General features: G+C 38.2%; 1 protein-coding gene across 8 annotated transcripts in view; it reads left to right on the top strand.

The window, feature by feature from the left end:
- The window catches only part of DIAPH2 (diaphanous related formin 2), a 339,062-nt gene that overhangs the window by 16,961 nt on the left and 300,811 nt on the right, over positions 1–21,290 (top strand). For 5 of the 8 annotated variants that reach the window (XR_015948654.1, XM_088664505.1, XM_088664506.1 and 2 more), the window contains exons 2-5: positions 5,494–5,526; positions 7,415–7,591; positions 8,793–8,897; positions 15,934–15,954. Coding sequence is in view for 7 of the 8 variants with exons in the window: in XM_088664505.1 (XP_088520631.1) it covers positions 5,494–5,526; positions 7,415–7,591; positions 8,793–8,897; positions 15,934–15,954 (336 nt within the window). In the remaining variant the exon portion in view is untranslated. The remainder of the gene's footprint in view (positions 1–5,493; positions 5,527–7,414; positions 7,592–8,792; positions 8,898–15,933; positions 15,955–21,290) is intronic. The other 3 variants (XM_088664503.1, XM_088664502.1, XM_088664504.1) reach the window with 2 other exon arrangements.

A 21,290-nucleotide genomic window follows, 5' to 3' on the forward strand; every position in this document is an offset into this window, starting at 1 on the left:
AACATTTTTTTTATGTGTGTAGATTCCACCAAAGCATATAAAAAAATATTTGCCTGTAACGTTTTTGAACACAAACTAACCTGTGCCTATATTGTAGAAACATAATCTGAGTCATCTTGACAATTGCACAGGGGAACACAGGGGAAAATGCAGATTTTTCAGTATGGATAGTAATTTATGTCAAGTGGCTCTTTGTGTGGATTTGGTGCCTCCCCACCCAAAAGGTTCCACAAACCACACCAAGTTTACCAACTTTACAAAGAAACATAGGCAGCAAATACTTTCAGAGCATGTCAGGGCCCAGACTTTCTATACAGTATAGTACACTTATGCATTGCACATTCAGAAGTATGTATTATTGAATTCAGCGAGACTTTAAGGAAAGTGTATGATTATAGTCTTAAACGATCATGTAAGAGTCATAAATGGGAGACAGCAAGGAATCTTGGGGCTGCATTCTATTAATATTCTAGTTTTCCTGAAATAGGGTTTTTCTTTAGTAGGGGTTTGGAACCACACCAATGAGCATGAAAGTGATCAGGAGTTTGTTTCATGCCATGAAAATGAACCTCAAAATCACAGGATTAGTGAAGGAATTAGGTTGCCTTTTAAACAAGGCAGGACTGCACCAGGCCTGCCAGCCAGATCTTTATTTTCCCTTGCTCCCAAGGACTTGGTTTGACAAGTGGGCAGGGCCAGCTACCTGTCTGGCACGTCATGTCACAGTAATGTCAGGCAATCCCTTTTTCATCACATGGTTTGAAATCACACCTTGCAAGTAAAGGGACAGCCTTTAAGTGTTGCCAACTTTGCTTAACAAAGAGTTTGCCTTAAAAAAATAAGTGGTTGTTAAACAAATACAAATAAATGACCATTAAACACTTATCCAGCAGTGTTTCTAATGGTGTTTGTTTTACCCATTGTCTCTAGAAATACACTTACATATTCAACATTCAAACATATTACTTAACATATCCTCTCCACTGAGAATATTGAGCAATTGGTATAACGACGTTTTGATATGGGTCATTAACATCATTTGCATTTTTTCACAGCTGCTGTGTATTGGGTCAGCATTTTCACTGACATCCATCACAAGTTTAGGGTCTCTTTCCTGGTTAGTTACTACAAGTTCAGATCTCATAAACATATATATGTATTAGTTTACATATGCTAACACTGAATTGTATTTGCCATTTTAATATTTACCTCTTCCTTCCTTTTTTGATTTCCTTGTTGTTCAAAGGTACAGTGACTTCCATCAGCAATTTCCTGCTTCTATGCATGTAAATACCTTGTTATTGTTGGCCTTCTTGTTTTTAGTGATGTCCTCCTCAAATTGTTTTTTATTCCTTATTTCCTGCTTGTGTTTCTTTTGCCAGAGTTTGTGTTCCTTTTCCTTCTTATTTGAACAAGACTTTTGTTTCTGAAGGAAACCTTCTTGTTTCTATTAGCTTTATTGATACTGTTCATTGACCATATTGGCATTCTCTTTATTTTGGTGGTGCCTTTTCTGATCTACAATTTTAGTGAATTTCTACTGCTGTGGTTTTGAATTCTGAAAAAAGCTGTTATGTTGTGGAGGATGACTGAAGCCAGTAGGCTGGTTTTGTGTGTGAAAGTATTCTTACATGGGACTGTATTTTAGCATGTGATCTTCTATCTGCATTCTGAAGTGATACTGTCCAAGGAAGAGGTTATATGCTTTTTGTGAAGCTTTAGGTTTGGCTTAGAAGCTTTGGAAATGCTATGTTTGGATCAAATGGACGAATCCTTTCTTTTGGGACCCTGTGAGTTCTAGCATACAGTATCTGCTAGCTAGGGACAGATTTTCATCCTCTACAGTAGATGGACACTGGGCATACTTTTTAGACAACTGATCACTACAAGTACTTAAATTGCCCAGGAGTTGGGTCTATAGTCACATTTGGCATATGGAAATGTTTTGAAGTTTAGAATGTGCTGTTTGTGAATGGTAACAAAACATGGTAAAAAAAACTTTAACTTAGTGTATATTTGGACAACTATCATATTGTTTTGTGTTCTCCAGTTCTTTGAGTAGTGAGAAGTTCCATGGGCAGCACTACTTGGATTATTTATACACAAGTAGAACATAGGGGTAGTCAAGTAGCATATCAGCTTTTATATACTACATTTTTGGAGAGTTTTGCATTCCACCCCAGGACATTCTGATTCTGCCCCCCAATGGTTTTGTGAAACACACACACCTCACACTCACCCCATCAGAATTGGGATGTTAGCTGCCTCAGGTGGAAGATGTCAAGGGACAGCAACAATTTATCATTTCTCCTGGGTCTTGAGTTTGGATGCTTTTGAAATTAGCTTCTTTATAGGATATCTCACACAGAAGGCAAGAACATATAAAGAAGTTAATTCTTATGGGGCCAGTAATTTGTTTATTACAGCGAACATGCCTTGCTGTATACCCAGGGAAACCACAAGCACCACTTCAAATTAGTTACAAACCTATACTTCAGCTAGAAGGTTTAATTAGACCATTTGCTGTCCTGCCAGTTACATGCTTAGTGGTTAAGCAAAGTATTGCGTGCTCCCATGTTATTGTCCTTGTGGTTTTCCTTCTCTTTAGAAGCTGTGGGTGTGGTTGCTCAGAAATGTTGCCCTTATCTTCCTGCTCTTGCACTTTCTTCATCAAATGTTTCACTGTTGTTAGTTCTGTGGAGACTCCTAGTGGTCAGTTGGAGTTAAATCCATGTGGTAGAGCTGCTTGCCACTGAATTTAATACAGTACTGTACGTTAAACTAAGCTCTTTTTTTAAAATGAAGCTGTTGTATACATGGATGGGTTTACTGGTGCTGGAGCTTTAATAGTATTTTTAGTAGATTCATTTGTATAATAGTTGCAAGCTATGTACTTCATGTATGCTACAGAATTTGAAATTTAGCAAAGCATTTTCTTTAAATAATAATGGAGAGCCAGAAGGACAATGTAAACTTGAACATAGACTTCCTTTTCTCCTCTGCCTCCACCAGAGAGTTCAAAATTGGGGTGTGGGTATGAAAGTGATGGCTGGCTTGTGAAAAACTCTGTGTGAGAGTTAGAGAAGAGAAGATCTCCCAGGATGAGAGGCTGGGAGAAGAAACGGAAGCTCCCAGGTTCTCACCCCAGCCTCTCATCCCAGCTGTGGGGGGGGCACCCCCTTCTGTGCGAGACAAGGGTAAGATCTACTTTTGGGAGAGGGCTTTGTATTTTCCTTTCTCTTTTCCTTTCCTTTTTATTTATGTAGTTTATTTTTTTTTAAGGTACAGTGGTACCTCTACTTACAATCACCTTCGGGATACGTGCGCAGCAAACTCGAAAATATTTTTCCGGGTTTCACCATGTGTGCATGTGCAGAAGCGCTCTGCGCGCTGCATGCATGCGCAGAAGTGGCACCTCCAGATAAGCACACCTCAGGATCTGACCGGAGCTCCGGAATGGATCCCGTGCGCAGCCGGAGGTACCACTGTATTGTATGATGAAAAGTTTCAAACAAAATATTCCAAAGTTGGGGTGCAGGTGATTTTTGTGTGGCTGTTTTTAGAGTTCTTTTCAAACTCAACAGTGCTGAAATAATGTTGTTGCTTTTTGATTATTAAGGATGTACTCTTTATAGCAGCCTTTCTCAACATTGGATTCCCAGATGATGTTGTACTACAACCCCCATCATCCCTAAGTAGCAGGACCAGGGGTCAGGAATGATGTGAGTTGTAGTCCAACAACATCTCGGTGACTCAGGGTTGAGACTGGCCGTGTTAAAGAAATGAATGTTAGATTACAGTAGGCAAACTATTCCTGCCCATATAAATATTCAGTTTTCTGAATAGTTAGGGATCATATGTTTTTCAGAAACTTTGTAGCCTTGTCAGTAAGATGAATTTTAGTCCCAAGTTCCTCATATCAATTCTGCCATTACAGGAAGATTAGAGTTCAGACTGTTAATGGAGCTAAACAACAGTAAAAGATATACTTCAGGGACACTAACTGCAATAATTGACTGGTAACAGCTTGACATGTATACTTTCACATGGTATCATTGATTGAACACTAAAGACTTATTTTGTCACTGGAGAAGTTAATTGGTCATTGTTAAAAATAAGAAAACACAAGTAATAGCTTTGGCCCTTGTTTGCAATAGACTTAAAAGTGAAGTATCAATATTTTTACACTTTAAATTAGTGTATAAAGCACATTAAAACCAGTTGCTTAAATGAACAGCCTGATCTCCAACATAATTTACTTGGCAGTAACAAGCAAAATTTAGTGAAATGTGTCTATTGGTGAGTACACTTAGGATAATTAGAATACAGCATGAGTTCCACAGTTAGATCTAAACTGTTACATGAAAAAGCAGTGTTGAGTGTATTTGTATGTAATGAATTCTGAGTTCAGGGCTATAATGTGGGAGAAAAGAATCTAATTCCAAAATGTGTCAATCCTTATATACTTTAGTGTGTCTGTAAGACTGAGAGAACCAAGTAAACAAAACAACACTAAGTGAACTCAAGTACCTCATAATAAACCTAAAATATTACACTTGATGTTAGCCAAAAGGCCAATACGTTTTACCCAGAATTACTCTGTAATGTCAGTGTTTCTATTAGCACTATAAGGGGACAGTAACATGATCCTTGAGCCATTTTATTTCTTTGATAAGTTGCCTTGAGCCATTTTATTTCTTTGATAAATCGTTGGAAGTATTTGTATAAATAGTGCTACATCATATTTTGAGGGACTGTACATTTGGTATGTCTTGTATTAAGTAAAGTGTGCAAGATGCTGTTCATGCCTGACAAGCTGATTTTCTCTTAAGGCACATCTCTGGGCCATTCTTCAAACAATAAAATAAGGTTTTACCAGGAAATGAAAGCCTTCTGATGAGCATAGGAAAAGCTTCACACTGCTCATAATATCATCTTCTTTCTCACTGTCAACCAACCCAGCCAGAAAGCTCCTATAACAAGGACTGGCTAGAAGATTGCCCTTAGTCTTTGTAATATATTTAGAGTATCATATAGTTCAGAAGTTTTCTTCATTCTTTTTGAACAAATCTTTGTTTGGTGACTAAAAATATGTGGACCACACTGCTGCCTAAGCAGTTTATTTATTTAGTCAAACTGTCCTGCATTGTGTATAAATATTTTACTGTGTGTTCAGTCCAATGTAATGTTGTATTAGATGCTATTTGTTTTTCTCTGTAACACCCAACACCCAATTTCTCTTTTTTTGACAGTGATACAGTAATGTCAAAATGAAGTTGAAATGATATGGTATACTAGTAACATACAGTCAAAATAAAATTTGGTGGTGCTGGCTTTTAATGTGTTATACCTGGTATGGCAGCATTTTGTGAGAAAATAATAATAAAAAAGCTTTAGAAACATGTAAAAATAAGATTCGGGAACTTCATGTTAATTTCAAAAAGTGTGTTGGGTAATATACTGTTTTCTTTTCTTCTTTTTTTAAATAACTAGAATCTTCAGATAAAAACTTTGGCAGATGATGTGGTAAGAGTCTTATGTGCTGGGTTTGTGTTTCTTTCTAGTGCATGCTGCTTCTGCTGCATAAGAGTAATTATGACCAGTAGGAAATGAACATTGTGAAGTGTTCCACCATGTAAAGAAAGAATAAGGAAGCTGTTTTCCTTTACATGTTGGACTCCTGACTCCCATCAGCTCCAGTCACCATTACCAGGGTCTAGGGATCATAGGGATTGTACTCCAGTAACACCTGAAGGGCCATAGGTTCACTGTTCTTGTTATAAGGGAACAAACTTTAGAAAAGCTATCTCTTGCCTATTTGGTTTTAAATAACTATTTTCCCTGATTCTTCCCTGATTTTAATCCTTTCAACCTTGATGCTGTCAAAGACTTTCAGATGTAGATGTGAATACTGTAAGAGTGCTTGTCTCTTTCATTAGTAATATGACATGTGGCACCCTGTAACACTGCAGAGCAGTGGTGACCAATCATTTTGGCTAGTGCATTACAAGTCAAGTCCAGAGTTTGAGGTAGTATTTACCTCTCTATCCCTTGATGTGGTATTTGCATCTAACTTATAGCCTGCTAAGGTGCCTGTAGTCTTGCCTGACTTTAGCCTTGCTGTTGGTATATGAGCTCTATAGCTCCTATCAAATGTACCAGAAACCCATGCTGTCTATATCACTCATGGTATATTTGCCACAGGTAACGTCCATTATAATGAATACTTAATAAGTGTTATTAAAGTATGCTAAAGAACACATCCATTATAATGGATACCGCAAATTATTGTATTCTTTGAAGAAATAACTATCACTGTAATTTTGCATTTTCTGTGCATGGAGAACAAGGGTGGAAAACATTTCCTGTTTTCCAATAGGAAAACTCCATTACCCATCTCTCACATAACTGGGTTGTATCCAGTTAATTCATTTTAAGCAAAACTTTGTCCCATGCTTCCTGTAAGACAATCCAGTAGGAGAAGTAGTGGCTGTTGAATATGCAAGCTTGCATGCAGTACTTGCACAGAGAAGAAATCTACTAAACCATTTTACTGACAATTCTGTGCTGCTTAACGTTCCCTTCAGCTAATGCTTGTAAAAGATCTTGAAGCAATATAACAGCTAACTTGTTTGTCTGATGAATCCTAAAAAAGAGACTGTACTTAAACCTAGAGTGACTTTTAAGATGTTTTGATCCAAGCCTCTCATGGACATAAGTAATCCATGGCTCTGCCATTTTGGATATATCCAGTTCAGCTGTCCTCTGGTTTGCAGTTGAGAATTGGATATTACCTGAAGACTTTGAATGCTTACCTATGTAGATAGAGCTGTATACATTACATATCTGTGAACACAAGCATAGAGTTTAGTTTTGGAAACTCATCATTAAATGGTGATTTCTAGCATTAAAAGTTGGGGGGGGGATACGGTTAAAAAAGGATGGGTTATATCTTCTGAAATCCCAGTCAGATCCAGATTTTCCTGACTAGTAGCAAAATACTTTTATACAAAATGGGCATATTTATCCACTTGTATGCTTTATACAGATTTAGATTTTATTTTTTCTTAAACCAAATTCTGAGCTATTTTGAGCTATCTTGGTTCAGAATTTGAAGACTCAGAACTTAAAAGACTACACATGGCCCTAATTCTAGGCAAGTGATGCTATGCACCACATTATTTGGACTAAAATTGCATCTGATTTAAATAGACAAATTGTACATTATATTCTGTGCAGAAATATTGCATTTTAAAGGGGAGTACACCCCATGATTAGGCAAACCAAAGCTCTGAAGTACAGTCTCAGAATTGTAGCTGTATGGCTTAATTATCTTCAGCATGATTATTAATTTTAGCATGCAAAGTGGAAGTAAATGATTTTCTCTTATATGCTATTTGTGTTCTTTCTGCAGCGTGACAGAATAACCAGTTTTAGGAAATCGGGCGTCAAAAAGGAGAAACTTCTCATTCAGCACCCCATTGACTCCCAGGCTTCTATAAATGAATTGCCAGTGGCTCAACCACTATTTGATGAACGTTCAATGAATTTATCAGAAAAAGAAGTTATGGATTTGTTTGAAAAAATGATGGTAAGCTTTTTGCTTGACAAGCATTTGTTTGTAATGTGAACAATACATAAAGTTAGACTTCTGTGTTATCAGTTGTCGTAACTCTGTTATTGAGCAAAATGGTTAATCCTTGCTCCAAGACCAATGCAGACACTAATTAAATAGTGAATGAGAAGGAGATAGATTAGCGTGTGAATATTCCAACATACATTTTAATTTGATTGTCTTGGATAGAGGGCTGGAATTTGATTGTCTTGGATAGAGGACTGGAAGGCACATTTCAGTTGCGATGGAGATGTTATCCCAAAATTGTTTCTTTGAGATAAATCAGTGGCCAGGAGTTGTAGTGTGGTGGAGATGCCTAATGAATGAACAGTATATGCAGATTATGGTTTGGAAAGCTTTTGCCATCATAGAGAGACAATTCTCAGTGTCTTTCTCAAGGTCACTGCTTGTTTCCTTACCTGGAATGTTATCGTGGAAGGATGTTTGTATCTGGCCTGGTTTACACGAAACATTTAAAAATAGTTAAAATAAGCAGTGTTTTAATGTGAATGTGCTGATGAACACTAATGAAACCATGGGAGCTTCTCTGCTCCTGATGTTTTGTTGCCAGGGAGGAAACAGACCAGAATTAAGGTTGTTACTGCATTTGAACCTGGGCTTGTGGTTTCTTTTTTTCTCCACACAAGTGGTAAGTCAATTTTTTTAAAAAAATTGCCTACTACTTGTGGGTTTTTTTTGAGAAACTAAATATAAGTTTGGGTTTCCACATAACAAACCAGACTCTAACCTGTTTCCTCATAGGTGCACCAAGAGAGGAGTGAAGGCCAAAATTCCAGCTGTGTGCACCAGGGCATTGCATGCTCACATAGTTTATTTTGTTTTACTGAGATGTGTGTACTCAGCCAAAAGCTCTTGAGTGAAGAGTTATACCCCAAATTATTACTTGGGCAGTTAACTGTACTACTGGACTTGTTGCATTCTGTTGCTTAGCATTGAGCATGTGTGTATATGAGCATTCTGGAAATTGTGCATTAATGTTGCTCATATAAACTGATAGCTTAGGATGATGATGTGAAATAGCCTGTCTAGAGTAAACCAGTCATCCCTCCTTTCTCTTTAAACATAGAGCAATTCTTAGCATCTGTACTCATGAAGATTAACTGAAACTATGAAATATTAATCCAATCCTGGCAATGTTATGATTATTTACTTACAGGAAGACATGAACCTGAATGAAGAACGAAAAGCTCCTTTACGGAATAAGGACTTGACCACAAAACGTGAGATGGTTGTCCAGTACATTTCTGCAACTGCCAAATCTGTAAGTAGGAAGTCTCCCACCCTTAAAGATAGGTCAGACTAATACTCTTAACATCATCTGCAGTTTCAACTCAAATCTTCAGATTTTTGCTTCAGTTTATCCTTCCTAGAGTGCTTACAAAGCTTTCTTCATAAAATCCTTTAAAATGCCTTCAACGATGGATAAAAGCCTTAATTAGAATGTATTACATATTTCACAAGTGCTTGGCAATCTAAAACATGATGCTGTCTTTACTGTAAACCATTAAGTATCCTAAATCCACTGCTCCAGAATAATTATTAGGGCTCTTCTCAGTATCTCTTACACAGTAAATGCCACAAATGTGGGAGATGCTGATAGTAATTTTAAAACAAGGTGTAAAAGTATCCTAGTCTCAAACCATGTTCTTTGCTACTGACTGACTGTCCTAGTTTCTGTAGTTTCTGGCTTTCAAATCGATTCATTCGAAGGGCAGTCCCATATACAGCCTATTAGGACAGCTTCACTAAATTATTTGATGTAGCAATGAACTACTGAGGAAAATGACTTTTGCTTGCATTATTGTTGTTATTATTTATTAATTAAATTTATATACCACCCTTTATCCAAGGATCACAGAGCAGTTTACAGTATAAAAACACTAACATAATAACATAAATAACAACACAATAACTGCCTCTCTGCACTCATATACATACATAAAGGGTTCTTTGAAACCTAACCATTGATTCTAAACACAGAAGTAGTGGGAAATAATAATCAAATAATAATAATACAACAACAACAACAGCAACAACAACATCACTTTTGTGACCTAGATTGAGGTTGTTGAATTCTAGTTTGCAGCTTTCCTTCCTGTGAAATAACCCGTTGCTTTTCATGGGACAATATGTATAGTTTGTTAGGTAATCTGCTCTTCTAGGCTTTGAAATGGGCGTGTCACAATCCAAGTCTCAAAGTGGGACAGTTTAAGTGTCTTCATAAGAACACCATATTTGTATTTTTAATGAATGTTGACTTTCAATGAGCATACAAAGAACTCTTAAAATTTTTTAAGGTGAAGTCTTACGATGCTGAAGTTCTCCATTAATGGACAAGTGAGGAAGCCTTTCCCCCCACTAGGTATATTTCCCCGCTGATCATTGTCTACCTCAGAGCTGGGGAGTTAGATACGCCCAGTGGGCCAGATTGTTGTCACACACACACTCATGGACCAAATATCATAGGTAGCTTGGGTCACACACAATGACATTACCTAATCTTTTTTGCCCACACATTTTGTTGAGAAATCATGCAAAGCACCAAACACAGTGCTCTGCGACAATCAGCTGAACACTGTGCTAGACCCCACTGTAGAATGTTCTGCAAGGGAGTTTTCAAGACCCAACAAACAGGAGATTGTTGGTTCACATGAAATCCTTTGTACAGATATTTGCAGGTACCCTGAACAGCCTGCAAACAACTTTGGTTGATCCATTTTTTTACCTGCTGAACACCTGATGTTGTATATCATGTAGGCCAGGTGCTTAGCTCAATGAATTTGTGCCCAAACGAGGAGGTCTGAAGATTTTCATCTGTGGTTTACCAGTTTACAGTGTCCATTTAAAACATTTTTGAACATATATGCAACAGACACCTTTATCCTTAAATGTTACTTAGAAGTGAATGAACAGAGATTGCTTCTAAGTAAAACTATTTAGGATTTTAGGTTTTATCCAATGTTAAAGGGATTTTATGCATGTCTTCATGCATGTCTCTTGATCACTTCCTTGCTTTCTTTTAATGAAAACATTCACAATACATAGCAGTTGCCGAGAACCACCTGAAGTTAACGTCTAATCCATTTGTTCCTTCAGCTCTTGTGGCACTCCTTTACAAGCTGCTGAATGTCAACTTAAGTCACACATTGTAGCACTATCCAAACATACTAGCTGCATGCTTTTTAATTTGCCTGGGTATCCAAGGGCAGAAATATGTTTCCAAGTGATAAGTGAAATTTGCCACTAGCCTTATTTCAGTAGAATTAAATGATGTGCACAGTTTTACTTTGAAATTCCAATGAATCTTTTCCCAGTTTTGTATTCAAGTTATTGTTTATAGTAAAGTGCTTTGGGAAACTCAAGCTTGCATATTCAGTACTATTTTTCAAATACCTAAAGGCAGAAATATAATCATTCTACATAACTAAATCAGAGTGCAAAATGCAGATAACAGTGCATGAATAATCATGTATTAAAATGAAGTAGTAAATGAGATTATATTTGTGTTTGCCCAATTTGTGGAGCAGAATGGGGAGAATTCCAAAGTTGAGGCAGTGTAACAGCACACACAATCAAACTTGAACTACACATGACTAAATTTATTTGAAATAACTTGCTTTATTTGTTGATCTCAGCTGTTATGAAAGAATATATACATCACAGCCACTTTGTTAATTGGACACACGGGACTCTTACACATGTCTTTAAAAATCAGAGTTGAAGGCATTGCATCTTGCTCAATGTAATTCAAACGTGCAATTCACAGCTTCATTAAAACAAAAATATAGGATAATAGACTGAAAATATTTTGCTTGAACTTTTATCAGGCTTTAAAAGTATTATTGGTAAGAATAATGTGAAGGGTTTAAAGCTATTTTTAGGATGTATTGGTATGGGGAAAGATCATCATCTTTAAATAATGATTAGAACTGTGTTCCTAACCTTGCATTAATATACTACTTTGTTGTAATAATTCACATAACCATTCAAGTTTATTTTTACATTGCACTAAAATCCTGATTTGGGCATTACCGTGTTTCTCCGAAAATAAGACACCGTCTTATATTTATTTTTCCTCAAAAAACCCACACTATGGCTTATTTTCAGGGGATGTCTTATATTTTTCCTCCTCCTCCTGCCACGGCCGGTATTGCTGCTATGCCTATCACTATGTCTTATTTTCTGGGTATGGCTTATATTCCTTGAAAGCTTAAAAATCCTGCTATGGCTTATTTTATGACTACGTCTTAAAATATGAGAAACGGTATTTGCTCTGTGTTGACCAACATGAGAGTAAGGACTGGGACTATGGGAATGGGGCTTTACTGGGATCTAGAACTCTGAAAGGTTGGGGTTCCTGATCCAGAATAAACCTTTACATGTACAACTATATAAGGCCCAATTTTTAGAGACTCTTATACAGTGCATGAGAAGTGAGCTATACAGTGTAGCCTTATTCCTTGCTCTCATTGGTGAACATTGGAACTAATGATGTTGAGCAAGCTTAAGTGTGTATAAGTCAGTGAAGTATAATGGGTACACCAGGACTAGAGAGGCTTGATGAAAATCCTTCTTTGTTCACTTAAGTGGCATTTAATAAGTCAGTCTAATCTTTTTATGGTAAATCAACCATATTGTTTTTTCAGGATAAATTTAGTGAATCCAATTTATTTTACTTGTACCTGCCCTTTACCCTAAGGTTCCAGTGTAGGTCACAACAATTTAAGAAACAACATTAAAACATTCTAAAACAAATTACAAGAATAGGGTGGGTCCTACAAATATACATCTCATATGTCAAAGACCAGATTAGGATAAACATGTGGTAATTATGCATGGTTATGTATCTCAGGATTGTAAAGTTAATGTTGAACACAGAATAATAAAGGTATACTTTCCAGAGGTTGTAGCATGACTTTTTGTTCTGTATTAGTAAAACAGATTGGTGTGCCAATTTTAAGGTAATTTTTTTTAGTGTCCTGCCAGTTATGTCAAAACTTAGCATATGCTTCATGTGGTTGAAATGTAAGTCTAATAATTAACATTCTGATCTGCAGCAGCTCTTCAGATGAGAAAAAGGAAAGCTGGAGGAAATCTGTACATTATCTGACTGGGGGTGGGCAGGGGAGGGGCAGAGGATGAATAACTACAACTGTTTCTTCAAGCGTGGTGCATTGTACAAAAACTTCAATGCCAGCTTTGCTTTAGAAGGGAGAAAGCGCACACCATTTTTTAGCAGTACACAAGAATAGTTAGCTAAACACATTTTTCATAACTAGGTGCTAAACCAAACTCTGCCAGCCAACTCTAGGCCAAGAAAGTGGGCAATGTTTATAGCAAAATCTCAGCTGTAAAGTTGTCCACAAACTGCATCTTACTGAGCAGAATACTGTTTGAAAAACAAATGAATACGTGCCAGTGAGGTGCAGTAACTTGCCACTATTTTCCATTGTGAGCTTGATCTTAAGGCATTCAAAAATATTTCTTTGGTAGCCAGGACTGGTGTTGGTACCAGGGTACCTTGGGCAGCTGTTGACACCCTATTTCTGACCCTTTCTGATGGCAGACTTGCCATCCATGCTGGGTGACTGGATCTGTGAACAACTCACCATTTTAATATTTACAATTCTGTTTATATACTTGGTGTTGTGGAAATTAGAATAGCCACCCCACCTCGTGTTGCTACATACTTAAAAAACTTGGGGTGGAAGCATATTGTGAAATTTGTATATACTAATTTATATGCCTTGGGAAACAAATGTGGCTAGCAAAGGGTCTCACCAGAATTTAGATTTGCATTGCATCCAAATGACATATATGCAGAGTTGAAACAAAATATCCCAAAACATGAGGGAATACATAGCCCACTCTCAAAGACTTGTCATCCCACTGCCCATCAACCCCTTATACCACCCCTACAATCCCAGTTGGGTAACCTAGCTGTCTGGCACAGATTATTGTTAACTGTGACTCTTAACCTTGGCACCAGCCTTATATGAAGCATGTTGTCATTCTTCTCTGACTGATAACACTTAATTTGACTTTGACAGTTTGCATGATTTTATTTTAAAAAGTACGGTATGCTGATTAATCTGTTATCTCCCTTACCTGTCTCTGTTATGTGCCAATTCAGTACAGTGGTACCTCGGGTTACAAACACTTCGGGTTGCAAACACTTCGGGTTACAAACTCCACTAACCTGGAGGTAGTACCTCAGGTTGAGAACTTTGCCCTAGGATGAGAATGGAAATTGCGCGCCGGTGGCACAGCGGCAGCGAGAGGCCCCATTAGCAAAAGCGTGCCTCAGGTTAAGAGCAGTTTTGGGTTAAGAACGGACCTCTGGAACGAATTAAGTTTGTAACCTGAGGTACCACTGTACTCCAATTCATACATTTCAAAATACCCAAATAGAGCAGTCCTATTGCCGCAATTACATGCAGAAAACATTTGGATTGTGGGTGTGTGGGTGAGTGTCCATGCTGGTATCTGATTCCCAAAGTTACTGGCCTGCTAACACAATTTGGGATATAGGAAGTGGAGAAATTATATTTTTCAGATAATTTTTGCCCACTGTGCACCATAAGGTCTCTGGGTGGGTTTTCAGAATATAACTCAATATTTAAATCAGTTAAAATATTGAGAGTGGGTGCTTGAGAACTGGACATTGGTTTAGACCAGGGATGTCCAACCAGTAGATCTACAGGTAGATCCCCGGCTGATCCTAGTAGATTGCAAGATCCTCATAGTGTACAAAAAGTTACGGGGGGGGGAGCTAAAAGAACTCTGCAATCCTCCCCCCAAAAAGCTCAACAACTCTGGGCAATCCACACACCCCACGCTCCTCCTCCCTCCAATGACAATGTTTTTTCTTAATCCTGGGAGTAGATCACAGTCTCTTGGGAGTTGGACATGCCTGGTTTAGACATACTGTACTGACACTGCTTCTATTACCTGGCTATGGCTCATTCTTAGGAAATGAAAAGCATTAAAACATAGGGTGGGGTGGGAATCTGGTTTATATAAAGGGTTCAAGATATAGATGGTGCCTTCTGCAAATCAAAAATATTACTTTACCCAGAAATGCTCTCTACATAGTAATGCGACTTTGTGCTTTACTGCTGAGGCAGCAGGAAGGTCTGCCACGAAGTTCTCAGTGTTGGTGCAAAAGCAGTTGTCTGCATTGACTGTTGGAATGCCTTAGTACATAGCAAGATACTGTTCTATTATTATCCAGCAGTTGTGGCCAGCTGTGTTGCACTTTTATTTAATTTATTTATGGTATTTATACACGGCTTTTCAGGAGGTCTTCTCAAAACAGTTTACATAAGATTACAACAATTAGCACCACTTCCTTAAAAAAAAATTGCAGTGAGACATCTTATTTGTTTAGAAAAGCTGTTACTGACACCCCCCCCCCCACTTAGGGCAAGGTCATCCTGCAGACACACTTGGGGCAATTGGGGGCGGGAGGGGCCACTTACAGGAGCCACTAGTATGTTTCTATAATTGTTGTAGAACATACACCTGCATGTGCCATAAGAGCTGTATATAACTGCCTGCTAGATAAATATTAATTGACTGTCTAGTGCTAGTTTGTCCCAATTCAGGGCTGCATAATATTTCTTCAATCCCATGTTATTGGACATCAGTGCAAAGGAGAGATGTAGGCAATAACTTCTCTCCTGTCACGAACCCTGATAGTTCTAAAAACAAATTCCCAGTTTGAGATGAGAAATACATAAGATTTCATGTTGGAAGAAGCATTACTCCAATACGTTACATTTAAGCACTTAAACATTCAGATGGGTTTCTTTAATTCAAGTGAAGTACCATCCAAATTAAAATGCTGGTATTACAGGCATCTTCTCAATACAGTATTTTTGTGGAAAATAATGAAAGTACTGCTGGAAATTAACTTATTTGCTGCAGTATGCCACTTTATAAAACTATACTCAAAACAGTGTGCTTAATTTTGATGGCAGGTATTAAATGTGTGCTTAATAAATAAACATTTTCAGTTCTTGTGTATGCATGAACTAATAAATAACATATCCCTAGCCAAATAAGCCCATTTCTTCAAATTAAAATGTTCTGGAAGTATACAATTATAATTCAGTTTGTAATTTGTTTTTCAGCTTGTTGAAATGACTGTGAATATATTCTATGTTTTAACATTAATATCATTAACATTTACTAACTACTAAGCTCTTGGCTACTTGTGTGAAATGCTTCAGCTTACTAATTCTGCTTTTTTTATTTATCTCTTATTACTGCTCTCCGTTGATCACTGCATGCAGATTATCGGAAATAAAGTTCCGGTGAGTACCACTGTAGTCTGTCACCACTTGCAGATCCACAATATAACACTAGGAAAAATGTGCATATTGTTTGCAATTATTGTACTTTATATTGGCCTCTTGAATGTCTCTTTGATATGTATAATGCAATTCTGGCATGCAAATTTAGAACAACAAACTTATCTTAAAATGCAACTTTTTATTCCAGATTTTCTAAAACAAATCTGCTTTTTTAAAGTTCAGATGCAGCCTTAATTAGCAAAATTAAAACTTCATTATGGTGCAATAATTTGAGAATGGTAATTGCTATTGTCAAACAGTAATAAATTACTTCTCATTGTGATATTTGGGTAGGGGTGGGTGGGTAGTGTGGGCCTGAATATAGTATTCAGCATTCGCTGGGTTACCATCTCCACCCCCTAGTATCCAGTGAAAATGGCTTTCTTGCTTCTTACTGCAGAGGGTGGGGGAAGTGCACACCTTTTGCATTTTTCTTACATATATATCCTAACTATCTTACATCATGAAAGCAAAGAACTCCAGATCAGAAGCCCTGGAGTGCAGCCGCTTCCTGCTGAAAGCAGAGATTGCCATCCATGCTGATCCGATCTGTACTGATTGCAAACCCTGCTGGTATTGGCTACAGGGATCTTCCTTTGCAGCTTGATTTGAGTTCAATCCAAGTTGCAAAAGAACATTTTTCTTTGCATCAACAGTCTGAACTCAAGCTGAGTGGAAAAGAATTGAAAGCACACTTAAGAGTTTTTGTTTCTGAAGTTGGCTCACCTATTAAAGTGTCCTGCAGGGGGTTGGGTAGCTCAGAATCTGGCCTGCTGACCGGATCCTGTTCTTTCCCCCGATCAGGATAATATATCTCACATTGCTGTTTAACAGGTTTTTAAGGCAATTATTCCATGACATTGTCACAGCGGCCTTGCCTTGGGGAAAGGAAAAAGAGAGCAAAGGAGGCAGCTAGTCAACATCAGTGCCTGCTTCATCTGGACTGTCCCTTCCACCACCAAACCCCTGACCAACTGTTCATATTATAACATTCATTTGTTTTAGTGTTGAAATAGTAATCTGCTTTCCATGTTTTGGCAGAAAGGTGGTATATATACTTAAGAAATATATAAACATTAGGACTTAAATGTAACAATACTTGTTGTTTACTTAGTAGTAATGTCTGTTAGAGCTTCATTGTAACAAAGATACATCAGTGGAACTGTCTTGTTTTAGGACTGTTTCCAGAGTTTCTTTAATCCTTTTAAAGGGCACATTTCATTAACTGTAGCATAGATTTTTCTGGTACTAAAAGCTTTGTATAAATATTGTCATGGTTGCCACTGTTGGGTAGTATCTGGCATTACTCCCTAAATACATGTTTGAAATGGGGACAGAATAATGTGGACAGACAGGTGGCATGGTTACTTGTAACAACAGTACCTCTTGTCATACATAGTCTATGCGGATATGCTGCCAGACCTACAAGATGTCATGATGCCAACTCTCATAAGGAAGTTTTCATATTATTGTGCATTTGAATTATGGATTGATTTTGTAGTTGTAAATTGCTCAGAAGTCATTTTGTTATATATGTGATATGTAAATTAATAAATAATAAGGTACGCACGCATTCAGTGTTAGGCTCAAAATGAACCTATTTCAGAATTACAGTGGTTGAATTGGGCTTCAGCCATTTCTTAATTAGCTAAATCTGGCTGTTTTGTAAGTTTGACAATCTTGATGGCATTGCTGGGAGTTGTATAAATGAAAAGTACCTTGATCAAGCATGTCTAACTGTTTAAAGAGCCAGAAGAAGGATTAGTGTGATTGGTGTGGTCCCTGATATAATTAACTACCAAATACATAGAAATCCTGTTAGAGATGCTGTGGGTGAAAAGAAGTGTGAAAAATATCTGACCTGTCTTCATTAAATTCAGGCAGAGACCATATAGAGCTAAGGAGCTTTAGGAACTGCCTATTAATAATAACCAGTCTTCTGAGATAAGCCAAGTTCCTGTGACTTACCAAAACCACAGCGATAATTCATTCTCTTTTGATAAAGAGATGTTTGCTCATTCTTCAAGATTTTGAGCATCATAGCCTTAAAGACTGATTAGCTGATACTTCAGTGCCAGAATACTGCTTGAATTACGTAGTTTAGCTGATATTTTTCAGCAGTAGTACCACCTACATAGATAGATGGAATCTGTCAAGAGCTCTATATTATAGTTTTATTGTACAGCGAACAAGGCATGTACACCACCATTTGAAACCAGATAAAAGAACTTTGAATCAGAGGGCAATAATTACATTGTGCAGAAACATTTTTCTTAAATCACTAATTTTACCACCACAAATCTGAGTCCCTCCCATTTGTTCATCTTTCATTGTACTTTATTTGGGAAGACTAATAAAGAGGAAAATTAAATCCCAAATGAGTCCATCATATTGATGCATTGCACAATTAACACAGATAAGAGAATCATAGCTACAAATAGGGAGTGTTTAAAGAAATGGTGACTTCATAGCAGTGATTCCTGATTTGCACCAGGATTGCTGCTGTATCTTGAAAAAATATGCTGCCACGTTGGATTCTTTCACTGCATGATGCCAGTATGCCTTTGATCTGCCACCACAAATTCTAGAACAAGAGAATTGCCTTGACAGAGTAAGGACAAACAGGAATTCCTTGATGCAGCCCACACTGTTTGGGGGCATTTTAAATCTTCTCCATTATCCAGGAAGAATGGTCCATCCCTAAAATCTTGTTGATTAATGAAAAGGAAAGGTGGTGGTGGTGGTGGTGGTGCTGGGGAACCATACCACTTTGAGCATCCTGGAATTACAGGATAAACTGCCAGAAAAATGCAGTTGAATGATAGACCTAACAAATTTTATAGTGATTTAATGTTTGTGGGCTAGAACCCAATACACACACATGCGTGTGTAAATTTGGAGTTTAATGGTAATGGACTGTAAAAGTACAGTCTGTGACAAATGAATTAGAATTTAAAAGTAAACAAAGTTACCCTGCAGAACAGCATTGATTGGTGAGTCATCTTCACATAAGAATAAACTTAGCATTGCTGAATAATTTAATACCTTTAGGTGGAATAGGAGGACTCTAAAGACAGGAAATGAGAACCTGTGGTCATTCTAGATGTTACTCTGATTCCCAGCAGCTCCAATCATCATTGCTAATGGTCAGGAATGATGGGAGTCATAGTCCCACAGGTTCCCCAACACGACCTTAAGGACTTTTAAATGTAGCTGATGGATGAAGCCCTCTTCAAAACTGGAGAATACAATAGTTTTAGGAAAGCTGAAGCTGGTATGGTACAGTTATTACGAATAACACACATGTTCTCCCCCCCCCCTTACCAGCTCTTCTCAAATAGATTTTCTAGGTTTTAGAATGTATTCAGAATGTATAAAATCTATTTGCCCATACTACAGTAGAGGTAAAGGGACCCCTGACCATTAGGTCCAGCTGTGACCGACTCGGGGTTGTGGCGCTCATCTCGCGTTATTGGCCGAGGGAGCCGGCGTACAGCTTCCAGGTCATGTGGCCAGCATGACAAAGCTGCTTCTGGTGAACCAGAGCAGCACACGGAAACCCCGTTTACCTTCCCGCTTGGAGCGGTACCTATTTATCTACTTGCACTTTGACATGCTTTCAAACTGTTAGGTTGGCAGGAGCTGGGACCGAGTAGGGCAAAATAAATGGCAATGTTAGCATAATAGTAAACTTAATAAGTTTTCGGCTTTTTAATGATCAGAAATTTAGGTGGCTGAGTGTAGGAGTGGACATTTAGTGAACAGGCCTCCCCATCTGGACATAATTTTAGCACATGGGTGGCTATCCTGTGACCTGCATCTGGCCCACCAAGCCATAGGAAAGGACACAACAGGCCCCGCAGCTGTATTTCCCAATCTGATCAGGAGATACAGCTTTCTACCTACTCTTTTAAGGAGCCTCCCTAAAGAGCAGACAGAATGGTCTTTCCTCCTCTGAACTTTGAACTAGGCAATTCTATGCTAAGATTGGAAACAAAGTTTTTCTGCTTTTTTTTTAAGACTAGAATGTACCGTTTCTACCCCAGAGCTAAGAACATGGGGTGGGAATAAATGTTGCCTTTAATTTTTCATGGCCGACTGGGGAGGGGGCCCTGCAAGGCTATTGTACTTGTTAGCATGCTACCAAGGGATCCGGGGCAACTGGCAGACCCCCAGCTGGCTCCGGCCCCACTGGCCAGAATGCCGGGCGAACTCTGATCTTGGTGCAGCAACATAAATCAGCAACCCAGGCATTAGATGTCTGAGCACGCTATCTCAGCAAAGAGCACTGCACAGCAGAAATGAGAGGCTTGTGTGAGCATATTTAAAAGCAATTTATTAAACGTAAAACTGTTGGAGGCAGTGGAAGACAGGAGTGTCTGGCGTGCTATGATCCATGGGGTCACTGAGAGTCGGACACGACTAAACAACAACAACAAAGTGAGGGCAAAAGGAAAATATATAATATACAAACAGAGGTTCCCAGCATGCAAAGCTGGTGTGTGTTACAGACATGTGACACACAACAGTCCCACGTCTGCCTTAAGGTGGAACGGAATATCCCAACAGTAATGACCCACACCAGTGGCTGAATTTTTCTGCCAAGGCATCCAGAGAAGCCTGCATACTTTGCCTAGCTGTCCAGAGCAGCAGAGGAGTGGCCTGGGGAGCAAGCTCATACCCATCTGAGGCAAAGTGGAGAGGTGTGATTTTTGTGCCTCTCTGGACTACATCTTTGACAGGCCAGCCTAAGTATGCCCCTGTGCACAAGCAAATATTGGTCACACATACCACAAGCCATCAGTGTTTTCCTTGTACCAAAAAAGGTTAGCCATCTCAGTTTTAAAAGTTCTTGTGTAATGTACTGATGATCTTCTGGAGAGTTCCTCTTCTAACCAGTACCCCTATCCTTGACTGTCTTGTGGGCAAATACAGATAATATAAGTGGCTATAAATTATTGTTTTTCTACCTACCATATAGCAAAACAATAGGATGCAGATGCTATCAAGTGATATTGGTCTAATAAGCTTAAGAGATATGTACTGTTTACTGAACTCAACTGTTCAATCTCTAGCCTCATTAACCATTCAAGACTGACTGTTCATTAGTAGTTTGACCAAGCAACCAGTCACTTAAGGATTGAAAACTGCTTTTTATCTAAAATCAAGCCATATAGTAAACATTTGGGGAAATTCTTAAGAAACATCTGTGTAGATACAGCAGCATGATTAGTAGCCTGAAAAAGAAAATACCAAATGTGTATCCCCTCACCATTTTTGTTATAGAATCTATAATA

This window comes from Zootoca vivipara, chromosome Z2, assembly GCF_965207765.1.
Source record: "Zootoca vivipara chromosome Z2, rZooViv2.hap1.1, whole genome shotgun sequence".
NCBI lineage: Eukaryota > Metazoa > Chordata > Lepidosauria > Squamata > Lacertidae > Zootoca > Zootoca vivipara.